We start from the raw sequence: 22,352 nt of genomic DNA on the forward strand, positions 1-22,352 counted from the left end.
TCTCTCTCTCTCTCTCTCTCTCTCTCTCTCTCCTGGTGGGCTATGCACAGAAGACTACAGAGTTTACCAGCTCCTCAGTGCAAATGGTGGTGGACTCACCTGCTCCACTGATCTTAGGCCCTGTGTGATCCTAGCTGGGTGCCCTCCAGAGAGAAGGTGGAGATCTTACCTCTGTGGTCAAAAGTGAAAGCCTGCTGGGAGATCAGTCCCTCCTTGCAGGCTATGCACAGAAGGCTGTGGAGCCTCTGGGCTCCCTGGTGCCCATGTTGGTCTTTTCTTAATAACCACCGATTGCTTAGCTCCAGCTAACCAGCATCAATTGTCCCATTAATCCCCCCTATTCTGGAAAGCCAGTGCCACGTGGCCAAAGCTACTGCTTTGCTGAGGTTGGAACATGGATCTCTTGTTCTATTACCTTGTCACTAGTTTTCTGTTTTCCAACTTCTTCATGCCTAAGCTTGGCTGTTCTGGAACTTGTAACAAAATTTTCTTAAGAAACAATAGCAGGAGGGTCTTAGGGAGCCCTGCTCTGTTGAATACCATCAATAAAATTTACTGCACCCAAAATAAAAAGAAAAGAAAAAAAGATAAGATAAAATAAGAGAAGAAACTGAGTGAGCAAAAGAAGATTTAAATTATTTTCATAGATAGAGAAAATGTAAACACACCTACCATAAACCTATATTTTTCCCTTGGCAGAGAAAATGTAAATATGCTTATCATAAAACTATATTTTACCTTGGCACTATATGGAATATTATTACTGTGGCATAGTTTATTCCCCTCAAAATTTAGGTCCCTTTAATTACTTTAATTAAAAATGAAATCTTTAATTCTAAAATTATTTTTGTTTTATTTATATTTATTAAACTTTTTCTTAAACTATATATGCATGTATAATATAATATACATATATAAATATAATATATTCTGTTTACTTTAGCCTTCCTCCAGCTCATAACTCCTTCCCATACTTGTTCTTCTTTCCTTAGAGGTCAAATTCCCACATTCATTTTTGTTTTGTTTTATGATTGTATAAAGTTTCAAGCCTTATTATACTGTTTTAGTAAAACTAATGGTTATGATATTCATGATGAATATTATTGAAGGACAATGCACATAGTAAGAGCAAAGATTCAGTCATTAATATTTATATATAAATCTCAGAATGTTTCCTAAGACTTCAATGTCTAGGTCTACCCTTTTTGCAACTATTAAGTGCTTACATAACAGTCCTTTATTACAACTCTTTCTTTCATGTTTGCAGGTTATAACCATCAGTACTGGACCCCTAAGACCAGCAGTGAGTTCACAATGTTGTGGTGCCTCAATAACTCCCAAATCTCCCTTTTCCTAGAGGCAACTTTATAGGAGAGAAATATAGATAGATAGATAGATAGATAGATAGATAGATAGATAGATAGATAGATAGATACCTTAAATGTAAATTTAGTAAGATTAAATTTCCCACAAGTATTCCAGAGCCTCTCCACTAAGCCAAAATTTCCATAATCTTTATTCCAAGCTTTATAGCTAAGGGCCACATCTCTAGAGTCTGTGATCTTCAACTATTCTTTATATGGTATCTGCTTTCATCGCTGCCTATTCTGCTTTCTCTGTGCTTGGACCATCCCAGACACTAGTTTGTTATTTTAGTACATAGCTTTGGTCCAGCCTCAGAACCTTTACCTTAAATTAGCTATTATGAAGGTCAATACTTCTGATTTCTCATTTCTAAACCTCAATCTATGGATCTGAAGGACTTTATTAGCCTAACTTTTGTTAAAAGACCTTTCTTTACACTCACACCAAGATATGGCTTTCTTTTTTTCCCTCATCAACAGAACTACTTTGGATTTTTTTCTATGAAATTAACTTATTCAATTTTTATTGATCTCTCTCTCTCTCTCTCTCTCTCTCTCTCTCTCTCTCTCACACACACACACACACACACACACACACTTTCTCTTTATAGGTGGAATGATTCAATTCATGTATGAAGCAGTCTGTATGTTTTCATATGTGAATTCTATTTAAATATTTAAAAAGTATTATAGTCCTTAATGATGATTGTAATTATTGTCCTTACTCTTTATGTTTCTTAGACATTACTATAGTTTCTTTCTACTAAGATTCTAGGCACCTAGCAAACAGAAGGCTTGATTTTTATCACAAAATCTGACAAATTAAAGTCCTTACCAACACTAGCTCCACACATCCTATATGTGACAAAAATCTAGTGTGGATACTATATCGTTTTAACTTAAAAAATAAATATTTTTTTGTCTGGGGAAATGCATCAGTGGGTAAAAGCACTTGCAATAAAAGTTAGAAATGACAACATGTGATGGTAATAGTGGCACTATGAGAGGCAGAACTGGGAGGATACTTGGGGGTTGCTGGCTGCAAGCCTACCACCAGAATCAATGAGACTATATCTCAAAGAAATAAAACAGAAAGTAATGGAACACTGGAAGTATTTTCTAGCCTCTGTTCATTCTTAGGTATATACACTTTCATGCACCCATACCACATGCATACAACAACACACTTATACATGCAAAATAGTAAATAAACACATACACTCACACATACATACACTAAATAAATAAATAAATAAATAAATAAATAAATCCCACAAACCTATGATGTCACATGCATTTTACAATCCATCAAAATATATAAAGAACCCAAATGTATCTGAACAAGTGAATGGGAAAATATAAACATTATGTGCTTATGTAATTGAATATTATTAATCCAAAACAGAAGAATAATATTTAGGGTATCTTCGCAAAGAGAAATAGTATATGATTTTCTCCCAACAGAGATATAGATTAGTAAAATTTATATAGACAAAAAGTACCAAAAGGTGGCTGCTATAAGTTAGTGAATGACAAATAAGAAATGTTTGATTACTTAGTTATAGTTTTGAAAGATGAAAAGGTTCTAAAGACTGGATACATAGAAGCTAAATGCAATACCTTTGACTATAGCCATCCCAGTTTACAGAGTATATTAACCTGTACACTTTTCTTTTCTGCTACAGCTGCAAGCCCCTCTCTGGTAACCTTCACCCTCAATTTTACTATAACAAACCTGCAACATGCAGAGAGCATGGGATTTCAAGGATCTGAAATATTCAACAGCACTGAGAGGATCTTGAATAGCCTGGTAAGAACTCTCTCTTGCTCACCCTGTGTCATCTCAGTTTGATGTCCATTAGCCCTTAGCTCATCATCTCTTTTATTAACAGCTCAAGCCCATGTTCAAGAATAGCAGTATTGGACATCTTTATTCTGGCTGCAGATTGATCTCACTGAGGTAAGAAGACCAGAATAAATATAAAGGACATGTAGAAGATCACCATAAGCTAACTTATAACTGCCTGATCCTAGATCTCTAGGACCAGGTGCAGGTGACCACAAACTCCTCTCTACTCCTTTTCCTTTTAGAAAGGAAACAAACTCCTTTTTCTTTTAGGAAACAATGATGTGTGAAGTATTGAACACTTCCTGTTATTTTTTATCTTTTTTAATGGGATATTTTCTTTATTTAAATTTCAAATGTTATCCCCTTTCCTGGTTTCCCCTCTGAAAATACCCTATCCACACCCCTCCACCTTTCCTGCTCACCAACCTACCCACTCCCAATTCCCTGTCCTGTTTTCCCCGATACAGGGGCATCGGGCCTTCTCAGAACCAATATCCTCCCTTTGATATCCAATAAGGCCATCCTCTGCTACATATGCAGCTGGAGGCATGGATATCTCCAATGTGTACTCTTTGGTTGGGAGTTCAGTCCCTGGGAGCTCTGGGGGTACTTATTGGTTTATATTGTTGTTCCTCCTGTGGGGCTGAAAGCTCCTTCAGCTCCTTGGGTCCTTTCTCTAGCTCCTCCTTTGGGATCCTTGTGCTTAGTCCAATGGTTGGCTGAAAGGACCCACCTCTGTATTTATCAGGTACTGACAGAGCCTCTCAGGGGACAGCTATATCAGGCTCCTGTTAGCAAGCACTTGTTGGCATCCACAACATTATCTAGGTTTGGTAACTATATATAGGATGGAACTCCAGGTGGGGCAGTAGCTGGATGGTCTTTCTTTCAGTCTCTACTCTATACTTTGTATCTCCCCCCATGGGTATTTTGTTCCTCTTTCTAAGGACCAAAATATACATACTTTAGTCTTCCTTCTTCTTGAGCTTCATTTGGACTATGAATTCTATCTTGGATATTCCAAGCTTCTGGGCTAATATCCACTTAGCAGTGAGTGTATACATTGTGTGTTCCTTTGTAATTGGGTCACCTCACTCCAGATGATATTTCTAGCTCCATCCATTTGCCTAGGAATTTCAAGAATTCATTGTTTTTAATGGCTGAGTAGTATTCCATTGTGTAAATGTAACACAGTTTCTGTATCCATTCTTCTGTTGAGGGACATTTGGATTCTTTCCAAGATCTGGCTATTATAAATAAGGCTGCTATGAACATAGTGGAGCATGTATCCTTATTATATGTTGGGGCAACCTCTGGGTATATGCCCAGGAGTGGTATAGCTGGATCCTCTTCTAATAGTATGTTCAATTGTCTTATGTACTGCCAAACTGGTTTCCAAAGTGGTTTTACCAGCTTGTAATCCCACCATCAATGGAAGAGTATTTCTCCACATCTTTGCAAGCATTGGTTGTCAGCTGAGTTTTTGATCTTAGCCATTCTGACTAGTGTGAGTTGGAATCTCAAGGTTGTTTTCATTTGCATTTCCTTGAGGACTAAGGATGTTGAACATTTCTTTAGGCGCTTCTCATCCATTTGGTATTCCTCAATTAAGAATTCTTTGATAAGCTCTGTTCCCTGATTTTTAATAGGGTTATTGGTTTCTCTGGAGTCTTCTTGAGTTCTTTGTATATATTGGGTATAAGTCCTTTATAGGATATAGGATTAGTAAAGAACTTTCCCCAGTCTGTTGGTTGATGTTTTGTCCTATTGATAGTGTCCTTTGCCTTACAGAAGCTTTGCAATTTTATGAGGTGCCATTTGTCAATTCTTGATCTAAGAGCATAAACTATTGGTGTTCTGTTCAGGACCTTTTTCCCTGTGCCCAAGTACTTGAGTATCCACCTCTCTTTCTTTCCCATTTCTTTTTTTTCCTTCTTTTTATTTTACTTTTAGATATATTCTTTATTTACATTTCAAATGTTGTCCACCTTTCCTAGTACCCCCTGAAAATCTCCTAACCCATCTTCCTCCCCCTGCTCACTAATCCATCCACTCCCCCTTCCCTGTCCTGGCATTCCCCTATAGAGGGGCATCTATTCTTCTCATGACAAAGGGCCTCTCCTCCTTTTGAAGGTCAACAAGGCTATCCTCTGCTGCATATGCATCTGGAGCAATGGGTCTGTCTATGTGTACTCTTTGGTTGGTGGTTTAGTCCCTGGGAGCTCTGGGAGGTACTGGGTGATTCTAATTGTAGTTCCTCCTATGTCACTGCAAACCACTTTAGCTTTTTTGTCCTTTCTTTAGCTCCTCCACTGGAGACCCTGTGCTCTGGTTTTATGTGGAGGTCCTTGATCCACTTGGAATTGCACTGTACAAGAGGATAAGAATGGAACAATTTGCATTCTTCTACAACCACCAGTTGAACCAGCACCATTTTTTTTTTTGAAAATGCTGTCTTTTTTCCACTGGATGGTTTTAGCTCCTTTGTTAAAGATAAAATGACCATAAGTGTGGGTTCATTTCTGGGTCTTCAATTCTATTCCATTGATTGGCTTTCCTGTCACTGTACCAATAACAGGCAGTTTTTATCACACTTGCTCTAAAGTACCTCTTGAAGTCAGGGATAGTGATTCCACCAGAAGTTCTCTTATTGTTGAGAATAATTTTCGGTATCCTGGGTTTTTTGTTATTCCAGATGAATATGAAAATTGCTCCTTCTAACTCTATGAAGAATTGAGTTGGAATTTGGATGGGGATTTCTTTTAATCTATAGATTGCTTTTAGAAAGATGGCCATTTTTAATATATTAATTGTGCCAATCAATGAGCATGGGAGATCATCCCATTTTCTGAGGTCTTTTTCAATTTCTTTCTTCAGAGACTTGTAGTTCTTGTCATACAGATCTTTAACTTGTTTAGTTAGTGTCACACCAAGGTATTTTATATTATTTGATACTATTGTGTAGGGAGTTGTTTCTCTAATTTCTTTCTCAGCCTGTTTATACTTTGAGTAGAGGAAGGCCACTGATTTGTTTGAATTAATTTTATTTCCAGCTACTTTGCTGAAGTTGTTTATCAGGTTTAAGAGTTCTCTGGTGGAATTTTGGGGGCCACTTAAGTATCATATCATTGACAAATAATCATATTTTGACTTCTTCCTTTCCAATTTGTATCCCTTTGACTTCTTTTTATTGTCTAATTTCTGTGACTCGGACTTCAAGTACTATAATGAATAGGTATGGAATGAGTGGAAAGCCTTGTCTAGTCCCTGATTAGTGGGAATGCTTCAAGTTTCTCTCCATTTAGTTTGATGTTGGCTATTGGTTAGCTGTTTATTGCTTTTACTATGTTTAGATATGGACCTTGAATTTCTGATCTTTCCAAGACTTTTGTCAAGAAGGGGCATTGGATTTTTTCAAATGCCTTTTCAGCATCTAATGACATGATCCTGTGGTTTTTTTTCTCTTTCGGTTTGTTTATGTAGTGGATTAGGTTGATGGATGTCTTATTGAACCATCCCTGCATCCCTGAGATGAATCTTACTTGATCATGATGGATGATAGCTTTGATGTGTTCTTGGATTCAGTTTGCAAGAATTTTATTGAGTATTTTTGCATCGATATTCATAAGGGAAATGGGTCTGAGGTCCCCCTTCTTCTTTAGGGTCTTTGTGTGTTTTAGGTATCAGAGTAGTTATGACTTCATAGAACAAATTGTGTAGGATTCCTTTTGTTTCTATTTTGTGGAATAGTTTGGAGAGTATTGATATTAGGTCTTCTTTGAAAGTCTTTTATAACTCTGCACTAAACCCATCTGGTCCTGGGCTTTCCTTGGTTGGGAGATTATTGATGACTGCTTCTATTTCATTAGAGGTTATGGGGCTGTTTAGAGCATTTATCTGATCCTGATTTAACTTTGATACCTTGTATCTGTCTAGACAATTGTCAATTTCATTCAGATTTTTCAGTTTTTCTTGAATAAAGTCTTTTGTAGTAAGATCTCATTTTTTTTTTTTTTTTTTTTTTTTTTTTTTTTTTTTTTGCTCAATTTCTGTTGCTATGGCTCCCTTTTCATTTCTGATTTTGTAAGGTAGGATAATCTCTCTGTGCCCCATGGTTAGTCTAAGGGTTTATCTATCTTGTTGATTTTCTCAAAGAACCAGCCCTGGTTTGGTTGATTCTATGTATAATTTTTTTTATTCTACTTGGTTTATTTCAGCCCTAAGTTTGATTATTTCCTGCCATCTACTCCTGTTGGGTGTATTTGCTTCTTTTTGTTCTAGAGCTTTCAGATGTGCTGTCAAGCTGCTAGTGTATGCTCTCTCTGCTTTCTTTTTATAGGCACTCAGCACTATAAATTTTCTTCTTAGGACTGCTATCATTGTGTCCCATGGGTTTGGGTATATTGTGGCTTCATTTTTATTAAATTCTAAAAAGTTTTTAATTTCTTTATTTCTTCCTTGACCACATTATCATTGAGTAGAGTGTTGTTCAGCTTCCATGTTTATGTGGAGTTCCTATTGTTTTTAATATTATTGAAAATCAGCCTTAATCAGTGATGATCTGATAAGATGCATTGGATTATTTTAATCTTTTTTATCTGTTGAGGCCTGTTTTTTGACTGATTATATGAGAAGGTACATGTGGTGCTGAAAAAAGTTATATTCTTTTTTTTGAGGATAAAATATTCTTTAGATATCTGTTAAATCCATTTGATTCATAAGTTCTGGTAATTTCCCTGTTTCTTTGTTTAGTTTCTGTTTCCATGATCTATCCATTGATGAGAGTGGAGTGTTGGAGTCTCCCACTATTAATCTATGAGATGCAATATAAATGTTTCTTTTATGAATGTGGTTGCCCTTGCATTTGGAGCATGGATATTCAGGATTGAGAACTCTTCTTGGTATATTTTTCCTTTGATGAGTATGAAGTGTCCTTCCTTATCTTATTTTATAGTGTTAATTTGAAAGTTGATTTTACTCAGTATTAGAATGACTACTCCAGCTTGTTTCTTGGGACCATTCATGTGGAAATATTTTTTCCAGTCTATTACTTCAAGGTAGAGACTGTCTTTGTCACTGAGGTAAGTTTCTTGTATGCAGCAAAATGTTGGGTCCTGTTTACATATCCAGATTGTTAGCCTATGTCATTTTATTAAGGAATTGAGTCCATTGATATTAAGCGATATTAAGGAAAAATGACTGTTGCTTACTGATATTACTATTGTTAAAGGTGGAGGTATGTTTATGTGGCTGTCTTCTTATTGGTTTGTTAATGGAAAATTACTTTCTTACTTTTTCTAGGGTGTAATTTCCCTCCTTGTGTTGCAGTTTTCTATTTATTTTCCTTTGTAGGGCTAGATTTATGGAAAGATATTATGTAAATTTGCTTTTGTCATGGGTTATCTTGGTTTCTTCATCTATGGTAATTGAGAGTTTTGCTGGGCATAGTAGCCAGGGCTTGCATTTGTGTTCTCTTAGGGTCTGTATGACATCTGTCCAGAACTTTCTGGCTTTCATAGTCTCTGGTGAGAAGTCTGGTATAATTCTGATAGGTCTGCCTTTATATGTTACATGACATTTTCCTCTTACTGCTTTTAATAATCTTTCTTTGTTTTGTGCTTTTAGTGTTTTCACTATTATGTGATGGGAGGAATTTCTTTTCTGGTCCAGTCTATTTGGAGTTCTATAGGCTTCTTGTATGTTCATGGGCATCTATTTCTTTAGGTTATAGAGGTTTTCTTTTATAGTTTTGTTGAAGATATTTACTGGCCCTATAAGTTGGAAATCTTTGTTCTCTTCTATACCTATTATTGTTATGTTTGGCCTTCTCATTGTGTCCTAGATTTCCTGAATATTTTGGGTAAGGAGCTTTTTGCATTTTGCAATTTCTTTGACTGTTGTGTCAATGTTTTCTATGGTATGTTCTGCACCTGAGATTATCTTTTCTATCTCTTGTATTCTATTGTTGATACTTGCATCTATGACTCCTGACTTATTTCCTAGGTTTTGTATGTCCAAAGTTTTCTCCCTTTCTGATTCCTTTATTGTTTCAACTTCCATCTTTAGACCCTGAATGGTTTTGTTCAGTTCCTTCACCTATTTGTTTGTGTTTTTCTGTAATTCTTTAAGGGCTTCTACCTGTTTTACCTGTGTTCTGGATTTCTTTAATTATGTTAAAGGCGTTATTTATGTTCTTCTTAAAGTTCTCTTATAATCATCATGAGATGTGATTTTAAATCCATCTCTTGCTTTTCCAGTGTGTTGGGGTATCTGGGACTTGCTGTGGTGGGAGAACTGGGTTCTGATGTTGCAAAATAGCCTTGGTTTCTGTTGTTATTGTTCTTGCACTTGTCTTTCACTATCTGGTTATCTCTGGTGTTAGTTGGTCTTGCTGTCTCTGAATTCAGTTTGCCCCTCCTGTGGGTCTATGAGCCTGTGTCTGTACTCCTCGGAGACCAACTCCCTTCTGGCCAAGTCTGTGCACACAGGATGTGTAGCTGTCTGGTTTCCTGGTGCAAATGGTGACCCAAAGGCTCCTATCACAGCTACTCTAATGATCATATACCCTGTGCACTCCTACCTGATCCCCTCTAGAAAGATATTGGAGAGTAAGTAGAGATCTCACCTCCACACTTAGAAGTGGAGTCACTGCTGGGAGATCATTCTCTCCAGGAAATCATGCATAGAAGGCTGTGGAGATGCCTTGCTCCCTGGTGCAAATCTTCCTATTAATTTTTATTGTAATTTCATTTCTGTTGCTGTGATAAAATACACTGGTTGCAAATATACATAACAAAATATTTTTTGGTTTAGCAGTTTATATTACAATATAACATGTGGACAATTTGCAGTGGAAAAGACTTCAGAAAAGTGGTAATATCATAGTCACAGTCAAGAGTAGAGGAAAATTAATAGTCACATCTATCTATTGCCTATTAGTTTACTTTCTTCATTCCTACAAACTCAAACTAGGTGCCATCCACAAAAGTCAGGGCCTTCCTACCTTAATTAATAATCAAGACCATTTCTCACAGAATTTCTGACAAACGTATCAGAAAATTCCTAATTAAGGTTTTCCTAGGCAACTCTAGCTTGTGTCAGGTTGACCTTTAAAAGCTTGTAACCCAAAATATCCAGGAAATCCAGGACACAATGAGAAGACCAAACCTAAGGATTATAGGTAGAGATGAGAGTGAAGATTTACAACTGAAAGGGCTAGCAAATATCTTCAACAAAATTATGGAAGAAAACATCTCTAACCTAAAGAGGGAAATGCCCATGAATATACAAGAAGCCTACAAAACTCCAAACAGACTGGACCAGAGCAGAAATACCTCCTGTCACATAATAATCAAAACCTCAAATGTACTAAACAAAGAAAGAATATTAAAGGCAGTAAGAGAAAAAGGTCAAGTAACATATAAAGGAAGACCTATCAGAATTGCACCAGACTTCTCACCAGAGACCATGAAAACTAGAAGATCCTAGGTGGATCTCATGCAGACTCTAAGAGAACACAAATGTCAGCCAAAATTACTATACCCAATAAAACTCTCAATCACCGTATATGAAGAAACCAAGATATTCCATAACAAAACCAAATTTAAACATTATCTTTCACCATGATCAAGTAGGCTTCATCCTAGGGATGCAGGGATGGTTCAATATAGGGATATCCATCAATGCAATCCACTACATAAACAAACTCAAAGAAAAAATCCACATGGTCATTTCATTGGATGCTGAAAAAAAAAGCATTTGACAAAATTCAGCATCCTTTCATGCTTAAGGTCTTGGAAAGAACAGGAATTCAAGCCCCATATGTAAACATAGTAAAAGAAATATACAGCAAACCGGTAGCCAACATCAAACTAAATGGAGAGAAACTTGAAGCAATCCCACTAAAATCAGAGACTAGACAAGGTTGCCCCACTATCCATATCTTTTCAATATTGTATTTGAGCTACTAGCTAGGGATATTAGACAACATAAGGAGGTCAAAGGGATACAAATTGGAAAGGAAGAAGTCTAACTATCACTATTTGCAGATGATATGATAGTCTACTTAAGTGACACAAAAACCTCCACCAGAGAACACAGCTGATAAACAACTTCAGCAACGTGGCAGGTTACAAAATCAACTCAAGCAAATTAGTAGCCTTCATATATTCAACGGAAAAGCAGGCTGAGAAAGAAATTAGGGAAATGACACCCTTCACAATAGCCACAAACAATATAAAGTACCTTGGTGTGACTCTGAGCAAACAAGTGAAAGATCTGTATGACAAGAACTTCAAGTCTCTGAAGAAGGAAATGGAAAACCTCAGAAAATGGAAAAATCTGCCATGCTCATGGATTGTCAAGATTAATATAGTTAAAATGGCCATCTTGCCAGAGGCAATATACATATTCAATGCAATACCCATCAAAATCCCAACTAAGTTCTTCATAGAGTTTGAAAGAGCAATTCTCAAATTCATCTGGAATAACAAAAAACCCAGGATAATTAAAACTATTCTCAACAACAAAAGAAATTCTGGGAGAATCAGTATCCCGGACCTCAAGCAGTACTACAGAGCAATAGTGATAAAAAAAAAAAAAAAAAAAGCATGGTATTGGTACAGTGACAGGCAGGCGGATCAATGGAATAGAATTGAAGATCCAGAAATGAACCCACACACCTATAGTCACTTGATCTTCGACAAAGGAGCTGAAAGCATCCAGTGGAAAAAAAAAGATAGCCTTTTCAACAAATGGTGCTGGTTCAAGTGGAGGTCACCATGCAGAAGAATTCGAATTGATCCATTCTTATCTCCTTGTACTAAGATCAACTCCAAGTGGATCAAGGACCTCCATGTAAAGTCAGACACACTGAATCTAATAGAAAAGAAACTGGGGAAGACCCTTGAGGATATCGGTACAAGGGGAAAGTTCCTAAACAGAACACCAATAGCTTATAATCTAAGATCAAGAACTGACAAATGGGACCTCATAAAATTACAAAATTTCTGTAAGGCAAAGGACACAACCAAAAGGACAAATCAGCAACCAACAAATTTGGAAAAGATCTTCACTAACCCTACATCTGACAGAGAGCTAATATCCAATATATACAAAGAACTCAAGAAGTTAGGCCCCAGAAAACAAAATAACACGATTAAAAAATGGCGTACAGAGCTAAAGAAAGAATTTTCACCTCAAGAACTTTGGATGGCTGAGAAGCATCTTAAAAAATGTTCAACATCATTAGTCATTAGGGAAATGCAAATCAAAACAACCCTGAGATTTCACCTCAGACCAGTCATAATGGCTAAGATTAAAAACTCAGGAGATAGCAGGTGTTGCCAAGGATGTGAAGAAAGAGGAACACTCCTCCACTGCTGGTGGGGTTGCAAATTGGTCCAACCACTCAGTCTGGGAATCAGTCTGGTGGTTCCTCAGAAAACTGGGCACATCACTTCCAGAGGGCCCTGCTATACCACTCCTGGACATATACCCAGAGGATTCCCCAACATGTAATGAGGATACATGTTCCACTGTGTTCATAGGAGTCCTATTTATAATAGCCAGAATCTGGAAAGTGCCCAGATGTCCCTCAGTGGAGGAATGGATACAGAAAATGTGGTATATATACACAAAGAAGAACTATTCCACCATTAGAAACAATGAATTCATTAAATTCTTAGACAAATGGATGGAGCTGGAGAACATCATACTAAGTGAGGTAACCCAATATCAGAAGATCAATCATGGAATGCACTCACTGATAAGCAGATATTAGCCTAGAAACTTGGACTACCCAAGACATAATCCACATATCAAATGATATCCAAGAAGAACAGAGGAGTGGCCCCTGGTTCTGGAAAGGCTCAATGCAGCAGTGTAGGGCAATACCATAACAGGGAAGTGGGAAGAGGTAGATGGGGGAACAGGGGGATGGAAGAGGACTTATGGAACTTTCAGGGAGTGGGGAGCCAGGAAAGGGGAAATCATTTGAAATGTAAATAAAAAAATATATCGAATAAAAAAATCGTGTATATATATATATATATATATATATATATATATATATATATATATATATATATATATATATATATATATAATAAAAAATATGACCATCACAGGTCTGAAAATAAGCCAGAGAGATGAAGAAAAATATATCTGGCATCAATTAATGGTTGAATAAGTATTAAACCAGTTGAAATTGTTTTCTTTTTCTTTAGTTTCAGATTGCTTTTTTGTTACCCCCATTGTTACATTTCTGTTGTTAGGACATGTGAAGTCATGTGTTAGATGTCATGTTAAAGAAAGCACAAATACTGAGGCTGTATCTTTTTTTTTCAAGAACATTGGCTCTGTTATGCATTGTTATGCATTGAGGCCATTAATTCTTCATCACAAATCCCCCGCTCTTTATCTGTCAATGAATCCCCAACAGTGGAATCCCCATTTCACAATCTCTGTCCCTTTTCCTTTGTAGGCCTGAGAAAGATGGAACAGCCACCGGAGTAGATGCTGTTTGCACTCTCCATTCTGATTCCTTGGGCCTTCAGCTGGACAGAGAGAAGATGTACTGGGAAGTGAGCCAAAGCACTCAAGGTGTCACCAAGCTAGGATCCTTCACTTTAGAAAAGGACAGTCTGTACATCAATGGTGAGCATGCCCTTAGGAATCATAAGCTGAAGATGAGAATGTTATTCTATGACAAGTGGGCTTTCTGATTTATCACAAGACTCTTCCTATATATCATCTTAAACCTGTTTAGAGTCTCCCACTCCTTTTTTCTCTGTCTCACTACATTACATAGGTATTATTTGAATATGTGTCTTATCTACATTGCTCAGGTCACATCAAAGATCAACTCTTGTTGAAGCCAGTGGTGGTTAAACATTGATTCAAATCTGGATGTGTTTGTAATTGTGTTTGTTGTTTTGGTTTACATTAAGGTACATTTTGCTATGTGATTAAATCTGGTTCAGAACTGATAATTTAAACCAGTCTGTCCTCATATTGATGATTCTCCTGTTTCATCCTTTTTCAGTGATAGAATTAGCAGTATATAGCCCCTTGCATGTACATTTTATATCTCTGTGGAGCTAAATCACCTTTGTTATGTTTGCTACATATCTGGCCATATTCTCTGAGCCTTAATTTCATCTGAAGGTTTCATTTGAAACTTTATCCTGAGCAGAGAGTGCTGGCTCATGCCTGTAATCTTTCAGTTTGCCTACGATGATCAGGAGTCTTGGTTTCATCTCTAGTATCATATGGAAGAGAGGATAATGGGAGGGATAGAGGAAGAAATGGAAGGAGAAGCAGAAACAAAATTCAAAAGCATTACCAGGAGTAATTGCTACTTCTTGCAATCATGACATTTTAAAAATGGGATGGAAGATTTTCTCCAAGGTTGTGCTCAGCCTGGTTACAGAGCAAATTTAAGGCCCGTTTGGGCTACAGAATGAGACTCTGTCAAAAACAAATCAAAAATTCCATCTCAAACAAAAGTTAGATCTTTCATCTTTCTCCCCATCCATGCCATGAAATTCAAAAGGAATAGCTGGGGAATATCTGCTGTAGAGATATGGGTATGTTTGTTGTCACAAGTAAATTATAAGTTCACTAGAATAAAGCTGGTTCTCTTGATGACACCTAGATTCTAAGAATTTCCCTGTGTAGATTTGAAGTCTTACCTGGAGATGTAGATGATGGGTGGCCCTAAGCCATATTATAAACATGTCTGTGCTCATATCTTGATCCTCTTATGTTCTCATTGCAGGTTTTACATATACAAGAACCTCTGTGTCTACTTTCAACAGTGAGTACTTAAGAAGTTGATGGTTGTTTTCACCACATTCTATAAGAACAGTAGTTGATCTATCTACTACTGAATCCAAGTTCCTAGAGAAGAAAAAAATAAGTTTAAAGCTGGACTCACATTCTCCCACCCACCAACCCCATGCCCCATCATATGGCCCAATTTGGAGAGCAAAGATGCTCTCTTATGACATTCATGCTCTACCTCAAATAGAATTTTTCACTGCAATCCATTTCTCCTCAGCTCCGGTGACTTCCTCTCTGTTTTTCACTGAGACCTCCACTGCAAAACAGATCCTCTCTACAGGTATGTCTCTTATCTCACCAACTCCTTCTCTGAAGCCCAGTATCCCAGTCTCAAAGACAGTGCTGTGGAGATATCTGAAAAAACCCACAATGTTCATGGGTGCTTTCTGTTCTTTAAATTTCTCAAGAGCAAGAGATTGGCTACACTCAAATTACCACCCTTATCAGTCTTGGACAACATATTTATTCTGAGGGCCTCCTTTTTCTCAACTACCAAATGATACATTTATAAAAAACTTCATACTAAGGCAAATAGTCATTCCTTTAATCCCAACACTTATAGCTCAGTAGTAAAATGATTAATTTTACTACTGAGTAGTAGTAGTAGTAAAATGATTAATTTTAATAGTAGTAGTAAAATGATTAATTTTAATCCAGACACTGGATTTGGACTTACTTTAATCTTGTGTTAATATGTATATGTCTACTATGCATGCAAGGGTGGCCACAGTGGCCAGACGAGAGTGGCCAAGTCTCAGTGGTTAGAGTTTTAGGCATCTGTGAGCTACAAGGTGTGGGTGCTATTATGAAATATAATGTGTCGAGGTGCTACTTGTGAGACCCGTGCCATCATGTGCCCCTGAATAATTATGCCATGGAACAGATCTGGTATAAAAGTAGTTTATTTGGGGGGAAGGAAGGGGAGTGAGGACCTTGAGAAGGGACACAGTCAGACAGTAGACATGGAGACAAGCAGACAGAGAGTAATATGGTGGGTGGCATGGCAGAGCCATAATAACAGAGAGTTGGTGGGGGCAGAGGAGAGAAAATGGGGAGAGAGAGAGACTGGCCCAAAAGATGTGGGAACAGAGGGAGCAAGCTTCAGTGATAGGCATTTTTTTTTTAATTCACAGTCCACATCTGGTGGCACGCCAGATGATAACAATTAGTAAGCAATTTCTAGGTCTCTGAGGACACCCTACTGAAATCACCTATAACAGTGCAGGTGCTATGAATTAATCCTGGGTTCTCGGGCAGGGATAAGGAAATCAGTCTGGCAGTTCCTCAGAAAACTGGGCATGACCCTTCCAGAGGACCCTGCTATACCCAGAGGACCTCTGGCATATACCCAGAGGATTCCCCGGCATGCAATAAGGACACATGATCCACTATGTTCATAGCAGTTTTCTTTATAATAGCCAGACACTGGAAAGACCCCAGATGTCCCTCAATGGAAGAATGGATAAGAAAATGTGATATATTTACACAATTGAATACTACTAAGCAATTAAAAACAATGAATTCATAAAATTCTTAGGCAAATGGTTGGAACTGGAAAATATTATCCTAAGTGAGGTAACCCATTCACAAAAACCACACATGGAATGCAGTCACTGATAAGTGGATATTAATCCAAAAGCTCTGAATACCCAAGACAAAATTCACACATTAATAAACATTCCCAAGAAGAAGGAAGGAGAGGGCCCTGGTCCTGGAAAGGCTTGATGCAGCAATGTAGGAGACTACCAGGACAGAGAAGTGGGAGGGGCTGATTGGGGAATGGGCAGAGAGAAGAAGGCTTATGGGACTTATGGGGAGAGGGGAACAGGGAAAGGGAAAATCATTCGGGATGTAAACAAAGAATATAGAAAATCAAAAAATTAACAAAATAAAAAGAGTTCCAGTAAAGTGTTGAAAGGAAGGACCAGGAGTGCAAAATAAAATTGACAAGAAATAAGCAAGACAAAAGCAAAGAATAAGACCAGTAGGTCTTGCATGAGCTAAAAAATTTATGCCAAGCAACTTATTAGGAAGTACAGCATCATATGCACTGTTTATAGTGGAGGAACTGGCGAAACAATGAGTAAAATCAGACTATGTTGGCAAAGAGAGCACAGGATAATTCAGATAGGGCTGCCTTAGGATGGATATCTGCAGCCCATGAAGATGAGTCAGATCCCCAGAAACCACAAACTTAATTCCTTATCACTCTTTAGGTCACCTGTCCCTACTGATTCAGGTCATTAGAAAATTAAGGAAAAAAAACTGCTCCTTCTTCACAAAGGAACCAAACTAGGGTCACATATTTTAACTGAGCACTTACCTGAAGAGTCTCCTCTACCTCCCACCCTTTTGTTTTCTGTCTGTCCTGCTGGCTGTTTACTGTAGTCTAGAGCATGTACTCCAGAGTCAGACTGTACTTCCCAAGTCTGTTCCTGGAGAAGAATATGGAACTAAAGTGTCTTCTGTCCTTTCATAGGGCTTCTGAAAAGGACCTGAATCAGTCTGGCTCCCCACATTCGTAACTGTGTTTGTGTGGTGTATATGAACTGGCTTTACAGTTGTGTAGTGTAGCCTAAGACACAGCTTTTTACATAGGTACAAAAATCTGAAATCAGGTTCTCATGTTTGTAAGACAAGAGCTGAACTGACTGAGCCGTCTCCACAGCTCCTTTGCTTTCAACAGGAAAGGTGAGAACAACATACATTATGCCTAGACCTGAGGAATGCAGGGTCGACTAGAAGGTGATGGTGTCTGGAGCAGGGACTGGCTTTACTTCAGTCCAGGTTCAGAATCCCATACTCATTCTTTCCATACCTTGTACTGGTGCTGCCACAGGTTCTAAAGGAACAGAAACCATCTTCGTCTTATCTATTCTCTTGTTTAATATCACTAAAAGTGCTAGAATTTGAGGTTCAAGAGGAACACTGAGGTAGATTGTAATTTGGGATAAGAGATTCATAAGAAGGTTAATTAATCCCATGGACAGACACTTATTGGTGGTTCTGAGAAGAAATCAGGCACATGAAACAGAGCAAATATACATTTTTATAGATCAGCGGGGAAGGTTGTTTCATATAACCAGGCTGTCACTTGTTATTAAATGGTAAGTGATGTTATTTCTCAGACAGTGAAATGAATCTATTCAAGCAAGATTAAAATACATGCATAAACAGGGTTTTTTTTTTTTGGAAGCTGTTCTTTGTCAGTAGTAGACTGTCCCCAAGGACCAATGCCAAAGAAATGCCCATGGACTGGAGAGGCTGGTGAGGGGTAAGAAAAAAAGCAAAGAAGAGCACACAGAGAAGGAGGCTGGAGAAGGAGGAGAGTAAGAGAGAGGGAGAGAAAGGGAGAGAGAGAGAGAGAGAGAGAGAGAGAGAGAGAGAGAGAGAGAGAGAGAGAGAGAGAGAGAAATCAAAATTTCTGGATTATATAGGAAAGAGGCTCCTGGGGCAAGGCTGTCCAGGCCTTAAGCTAGAACATTCTGGGAAAGGAGCAGCGTATGTCAGGTAGGGACTGAGGGATGCTGGGAGAACCAGAAGGAAAGGTCTACTTTGATTTGTAAAATATATAACTCAGTCCCTTGTCCTGGGATCTGAAACCAAACATTCAGCTGACTGGCTGATTTCTAAGTGGTCAACAGGCTGTCTCTGATTACTAAGGGAAGGAAAGAGAGTGACCTTGTATTTCCTGAAAGGCAGGTGTGACTCTAACTGTGGAGTAAATGAGGAAGAAGGGCATATCTAGTTTCAGGTGCACCAAATATATGGGTTGGGTCACCACTGGGAGTGCTCTAAGTTTTTGACATGATATCCTGAGATCTTTGACCTTTCTGGAAAGGACAGGAGTGGTTCCTGATAATCTGTTTGAATACAGGAATCTGAGGAGTGTATTATGAGTTAACAAATTCACTGACAGGCTTTTGTTAGGGGGCTTTCTATTTCCATTACAATGATTGTAAGAAAGAAGCTGCTACAGGTGGGCTTCTCCTAAATAGCACTGTAGCCTGGATTCTAGCAAACATCTCTTGCTTCCTAGGTTAACCTTTCACTGATCACTGGGGAAAAATTGGGGTTCCACTGTGATCTGGAATTGCCCATGGACTTTCTTAAAGGAGAATAGACCCAGGCGAAGCCTGGGCTTGATCAGTCTATGCTTTTTGGACATTTTTATTTTAATTTCTATATGGCTCAGATATTACATCTATAAAATCAGCTTCCCAATACCATCTCCCACCATGTCAATGGTTCCAACTTAAGAAAAGCATGTAAATGGAGTATCATCTCAGCATAATACATATGTCTTCTAAGAACTTTTCTCCTGTGTGGTTGTAGGGTTGGGTTGGGGAGGGGAAGGGGTAAGCAGGTTGGATTCCGTGTATGTAAACATGTCTGTTGTTGCAGAAGGCCACCTTAGGTGTTATTTCTTCGGCCCCATCCACAGTTTGTTTTTGAGAAAAGACATCTCACTAGCCTTAAACTCCCCAATCAGGAGAATCAGACTGGCCAATGAACCACAGAAATCCACCTTTACCTACCTCCCTAACACTGTAGTTACAAGTGTGTACTAACAGCTTACCCAGCAAGTAGCACTGATAAGTCCTCTCAGAAAACATGAACACTGTAATTTTATAATGTTTCAATTAATAGGTACGTGGGTTGCAGAAAAATAAATCTTGTTTAAAGAAAACCCAGAAAATAAAGACATATGTTTGAATTTTCTCAACATAGGGTCTGATGTGATTAATCTCTGCACCACAGCATACTGAACCCCATAGAGAAATCCCACTCATGCTTGATACATAAAAAGTCATGCTGGACCTTCTCTCTTCCCTGGGAAAGCTCCGTAGTGCTGGAAGATACCCAAGTTTCCAGAGAATCCAGCAGCTCATTGTGTCTTTCTCCCACCCCTACTGTAGTGCCAAGCTTTCCTCTGGTGCCTTTCACCATCAACTTCACCATCACTAACCTTGAATATGAGAAGGGCATGAGTCATCCTGGATCCTGGAAATTCAATGTTACTGAGAGAATCCTCCAAAGACTGGTAAGAGCTCTGTCCAGTAGATGCAGATTTTATACAAGTGCATATAATCTTAGACCACACCCTACAAGAAGGCCATACCACTTTCACCTTGGTTCATAGAATCCAGTTTTGCTCACCACCAATAGATCCATACATCTCAAAAAGAGTCTGTATCTCTCAGTACTTCTATTGACAACCTCCTCCCTATTCCCCACAGCTTTGGCCTTTGTTCAATAAAACCAGTATCAGCCTCCTTTATTCTGACTGCAGACTGGCATTGCTCAGGTAAGTCCTAACAAAAACAAGTAGGAGATCCTCAGTGTATCCCAGTTCCAAAGGGTACTTGTCTTTCTTCCTTAGTATGTTCATTTCCCTTATATAAATCCAGAAGGGCTTGTAGCAGAATTTTCCCCCAGTTAATTTAAATATTAATACAAGAAGCCTGTGATTGGACAGGGAAAAGGAAGGTAGAGCTAAGAGTTTCAGAGACAAGTACAGGAAGAAAGGAGAAGGAGGAAGAGGACAAGAGAAGATGGGTAGAGAAGATGAACTTTATCCACATGGCTTTATATAGCCACAGGTAGCTATTAATATCAGAAAATGATAGAATAATTGGGATAACTTGTCTAATCTAGGATGGCAGCTTATATTATGATCAATTGGCTCTGAAATTATTGTGTGGGCATCTTGCAAATTAAGAATTTATAAATATAAAAAAAACCTGAATGATTGTAAGTTTCAAGGGTTTTGATTTCCTGGGTTAAGGGGATTTGTGTCTGCTAGCCCCAGGGGGTAGATGGCTGGGAAGATAAAAGCAGCTCTGAGGCAAGCAAACTGGAGTTGAGAAGACCACCATCTGCGAATAGCCATGGAAGCAGCAAGACCACTGGGGCAGAGATTTCCCACTGCAAGGGCTGGATTCAGCACCTAAACTGTCCCTAATCATACAACCTACACTTCAGACACCCCCACAGCCTGCAGACCATCAGCTCGTTGGTTTCCTGCTCATGCGTTCTGAATTCCCACATTCATTCCTTCATCTTGGAATAAAAGGGAATTTTCTGGGAGCCTTAAATTTTGTCCCAAGAATTTCTTTTATAATATTGATCTAGTATCATTTTAAACACTATGATAAGTACTCTGACCAAGAAACATAGGTGAAAATGATTTATTTTAGATTTACAACTCAAATTACAGTTTATAATTATTTTCAGGAAAATCAGAACATCTAATGATTGAGACTTCACATCACATCCATGGGCAAAAATAGAGAAACATAAAATTAAAAATGTTCTCTCACTTGTACTCAGATTGATTTCTCTATTTCTGTACACTTTAGGATCCCTGGAGTAGGATCTGGTGCTAACCACATAGATTAGGGAGTCCCATATTAATTAGTTTCCTTAAGATTATTCCTCACAAGTATGACCAACGGTTGGCACAGTGGAGATAAACCCACACTGAAACTCTACTTACAGGTGATTCAAGTTGACAGTTAAAGCTAACACGCACAGACATTACTGCCTCTGGTCTTTGCTTTAATTTCCAACTCTGCCTGGACAATCTATTCCTCACACCATGTCTGCTGAGGCTCACAGACTACTGGAAGTCAGTACACTCAGAGAATGTAAGCCTTGTGAGTCACCTCTGCAACAGTTACCACATCTCTGGCTTCTTCCTCTCCTGCCCTTCACCTTAAGATGTTTCTAGGCAATCTCTTTATCATCATTCTTCTCATCTGTTCTTCTCAGGCCTGAGAAAGATGGAGCATCCACAGGAGTAGATGTCATCTGTACTCACCATGCAGACCCAATGGGACCTGGGCTGGACAATGAGCGGGTGTTCTGGGAATTGAGCAACCTGACCAACAATGTCACTCAACTGGGTCCTTACAACTTAGACAAGAACAGCCTTTACATCAATGGTGAGCAGTAGACATGTATACTCTTGAGCAGAGCATACACTCCCCGTCCCAGTCCCTACTTCCTCACTCTACTCCATTTCACTCTTTTCTTTTCTCTTCAGGTTATACACATGAGATCCAGTCCATTACATCTCCAAGTGAGTATTCTGAGGCTCATTAAGTCTCTCCCATTCTATAAGTCCCAGTCCCATGAAATAAAAAGAAACAAAAGCCCCCATCTGTATTTCGTTGTTTATCCTCTCTCTTCCTAGAGATGAACAAAAAGGTGTGCTCTAAAAAGTTGCCAGTCTGGCTGAAGCCACAGTTCAGGAAAATCCTTTCAGTGGGTAGGGAGTTTGATCCTAGCAG

The 22,352-nt window shown here is 38.4% G+C and overlaps 1 protein-coding gene across 1 annotated transcript in view; it reads left to right on the forward strand.

The window, feature by feature from the left end:
* Muc16 (mucin 16, cell surface associated) overlaps window positions 1-22,352 on the forward strand; it is a 243,453-nt gene that overhangs the window by 72,702 nt on the left and 148,399 nt on the right. The window contains exons 5-13 of the mRNA XM_052189402.1: window positions 3,050-3,174; window positions 3,257-3,324; window positions 13,697-13,869; window positions 14,993-15,031; window positions 15,275-15,337; window positions 19,977-20,101; window positions 20,298-20,365; window positions 21,832-22,004; window positions 22,106-22,141. Coding sequence (XP_052045362.1) covers window positions 3,050-3,174; window positions 3,257-3,324; window positions 13,697-13,869; window positions 14,993-15,031; window positions 15,275-15,337; window positions 19,977-20,101; window positions 20,298-20,365; window positions 21,832-22,004; window positions 22,106-22,141 — 870 coding nt within the window. The remainder of the gene's footprint in view (window positions 1-3,049; window positions 3,175-3,256; window positions 3,325-13,696; window positions 13,870-14,992; window positions 15,032-15,274; window positions 15,338-19,976; window positions 20,102-20,297; window positions 20,366-21,831; window positions 22,005-22,105; window positions 22,142-22,352) is intronic.

This window comes from Apodemus sylvaticus, chromosome 7 (genome assembly GCF_947179515.1).
Source record: "Apodemus sylvaticus chromosome 7, mApoSyl1.1, whole genome shotgun sequence".
NCBI lineage: Eukaryota > Metazoa > Chordata > Mammalia > Rodentia > Muridae > Apodemus > Apodemus sylvaticus.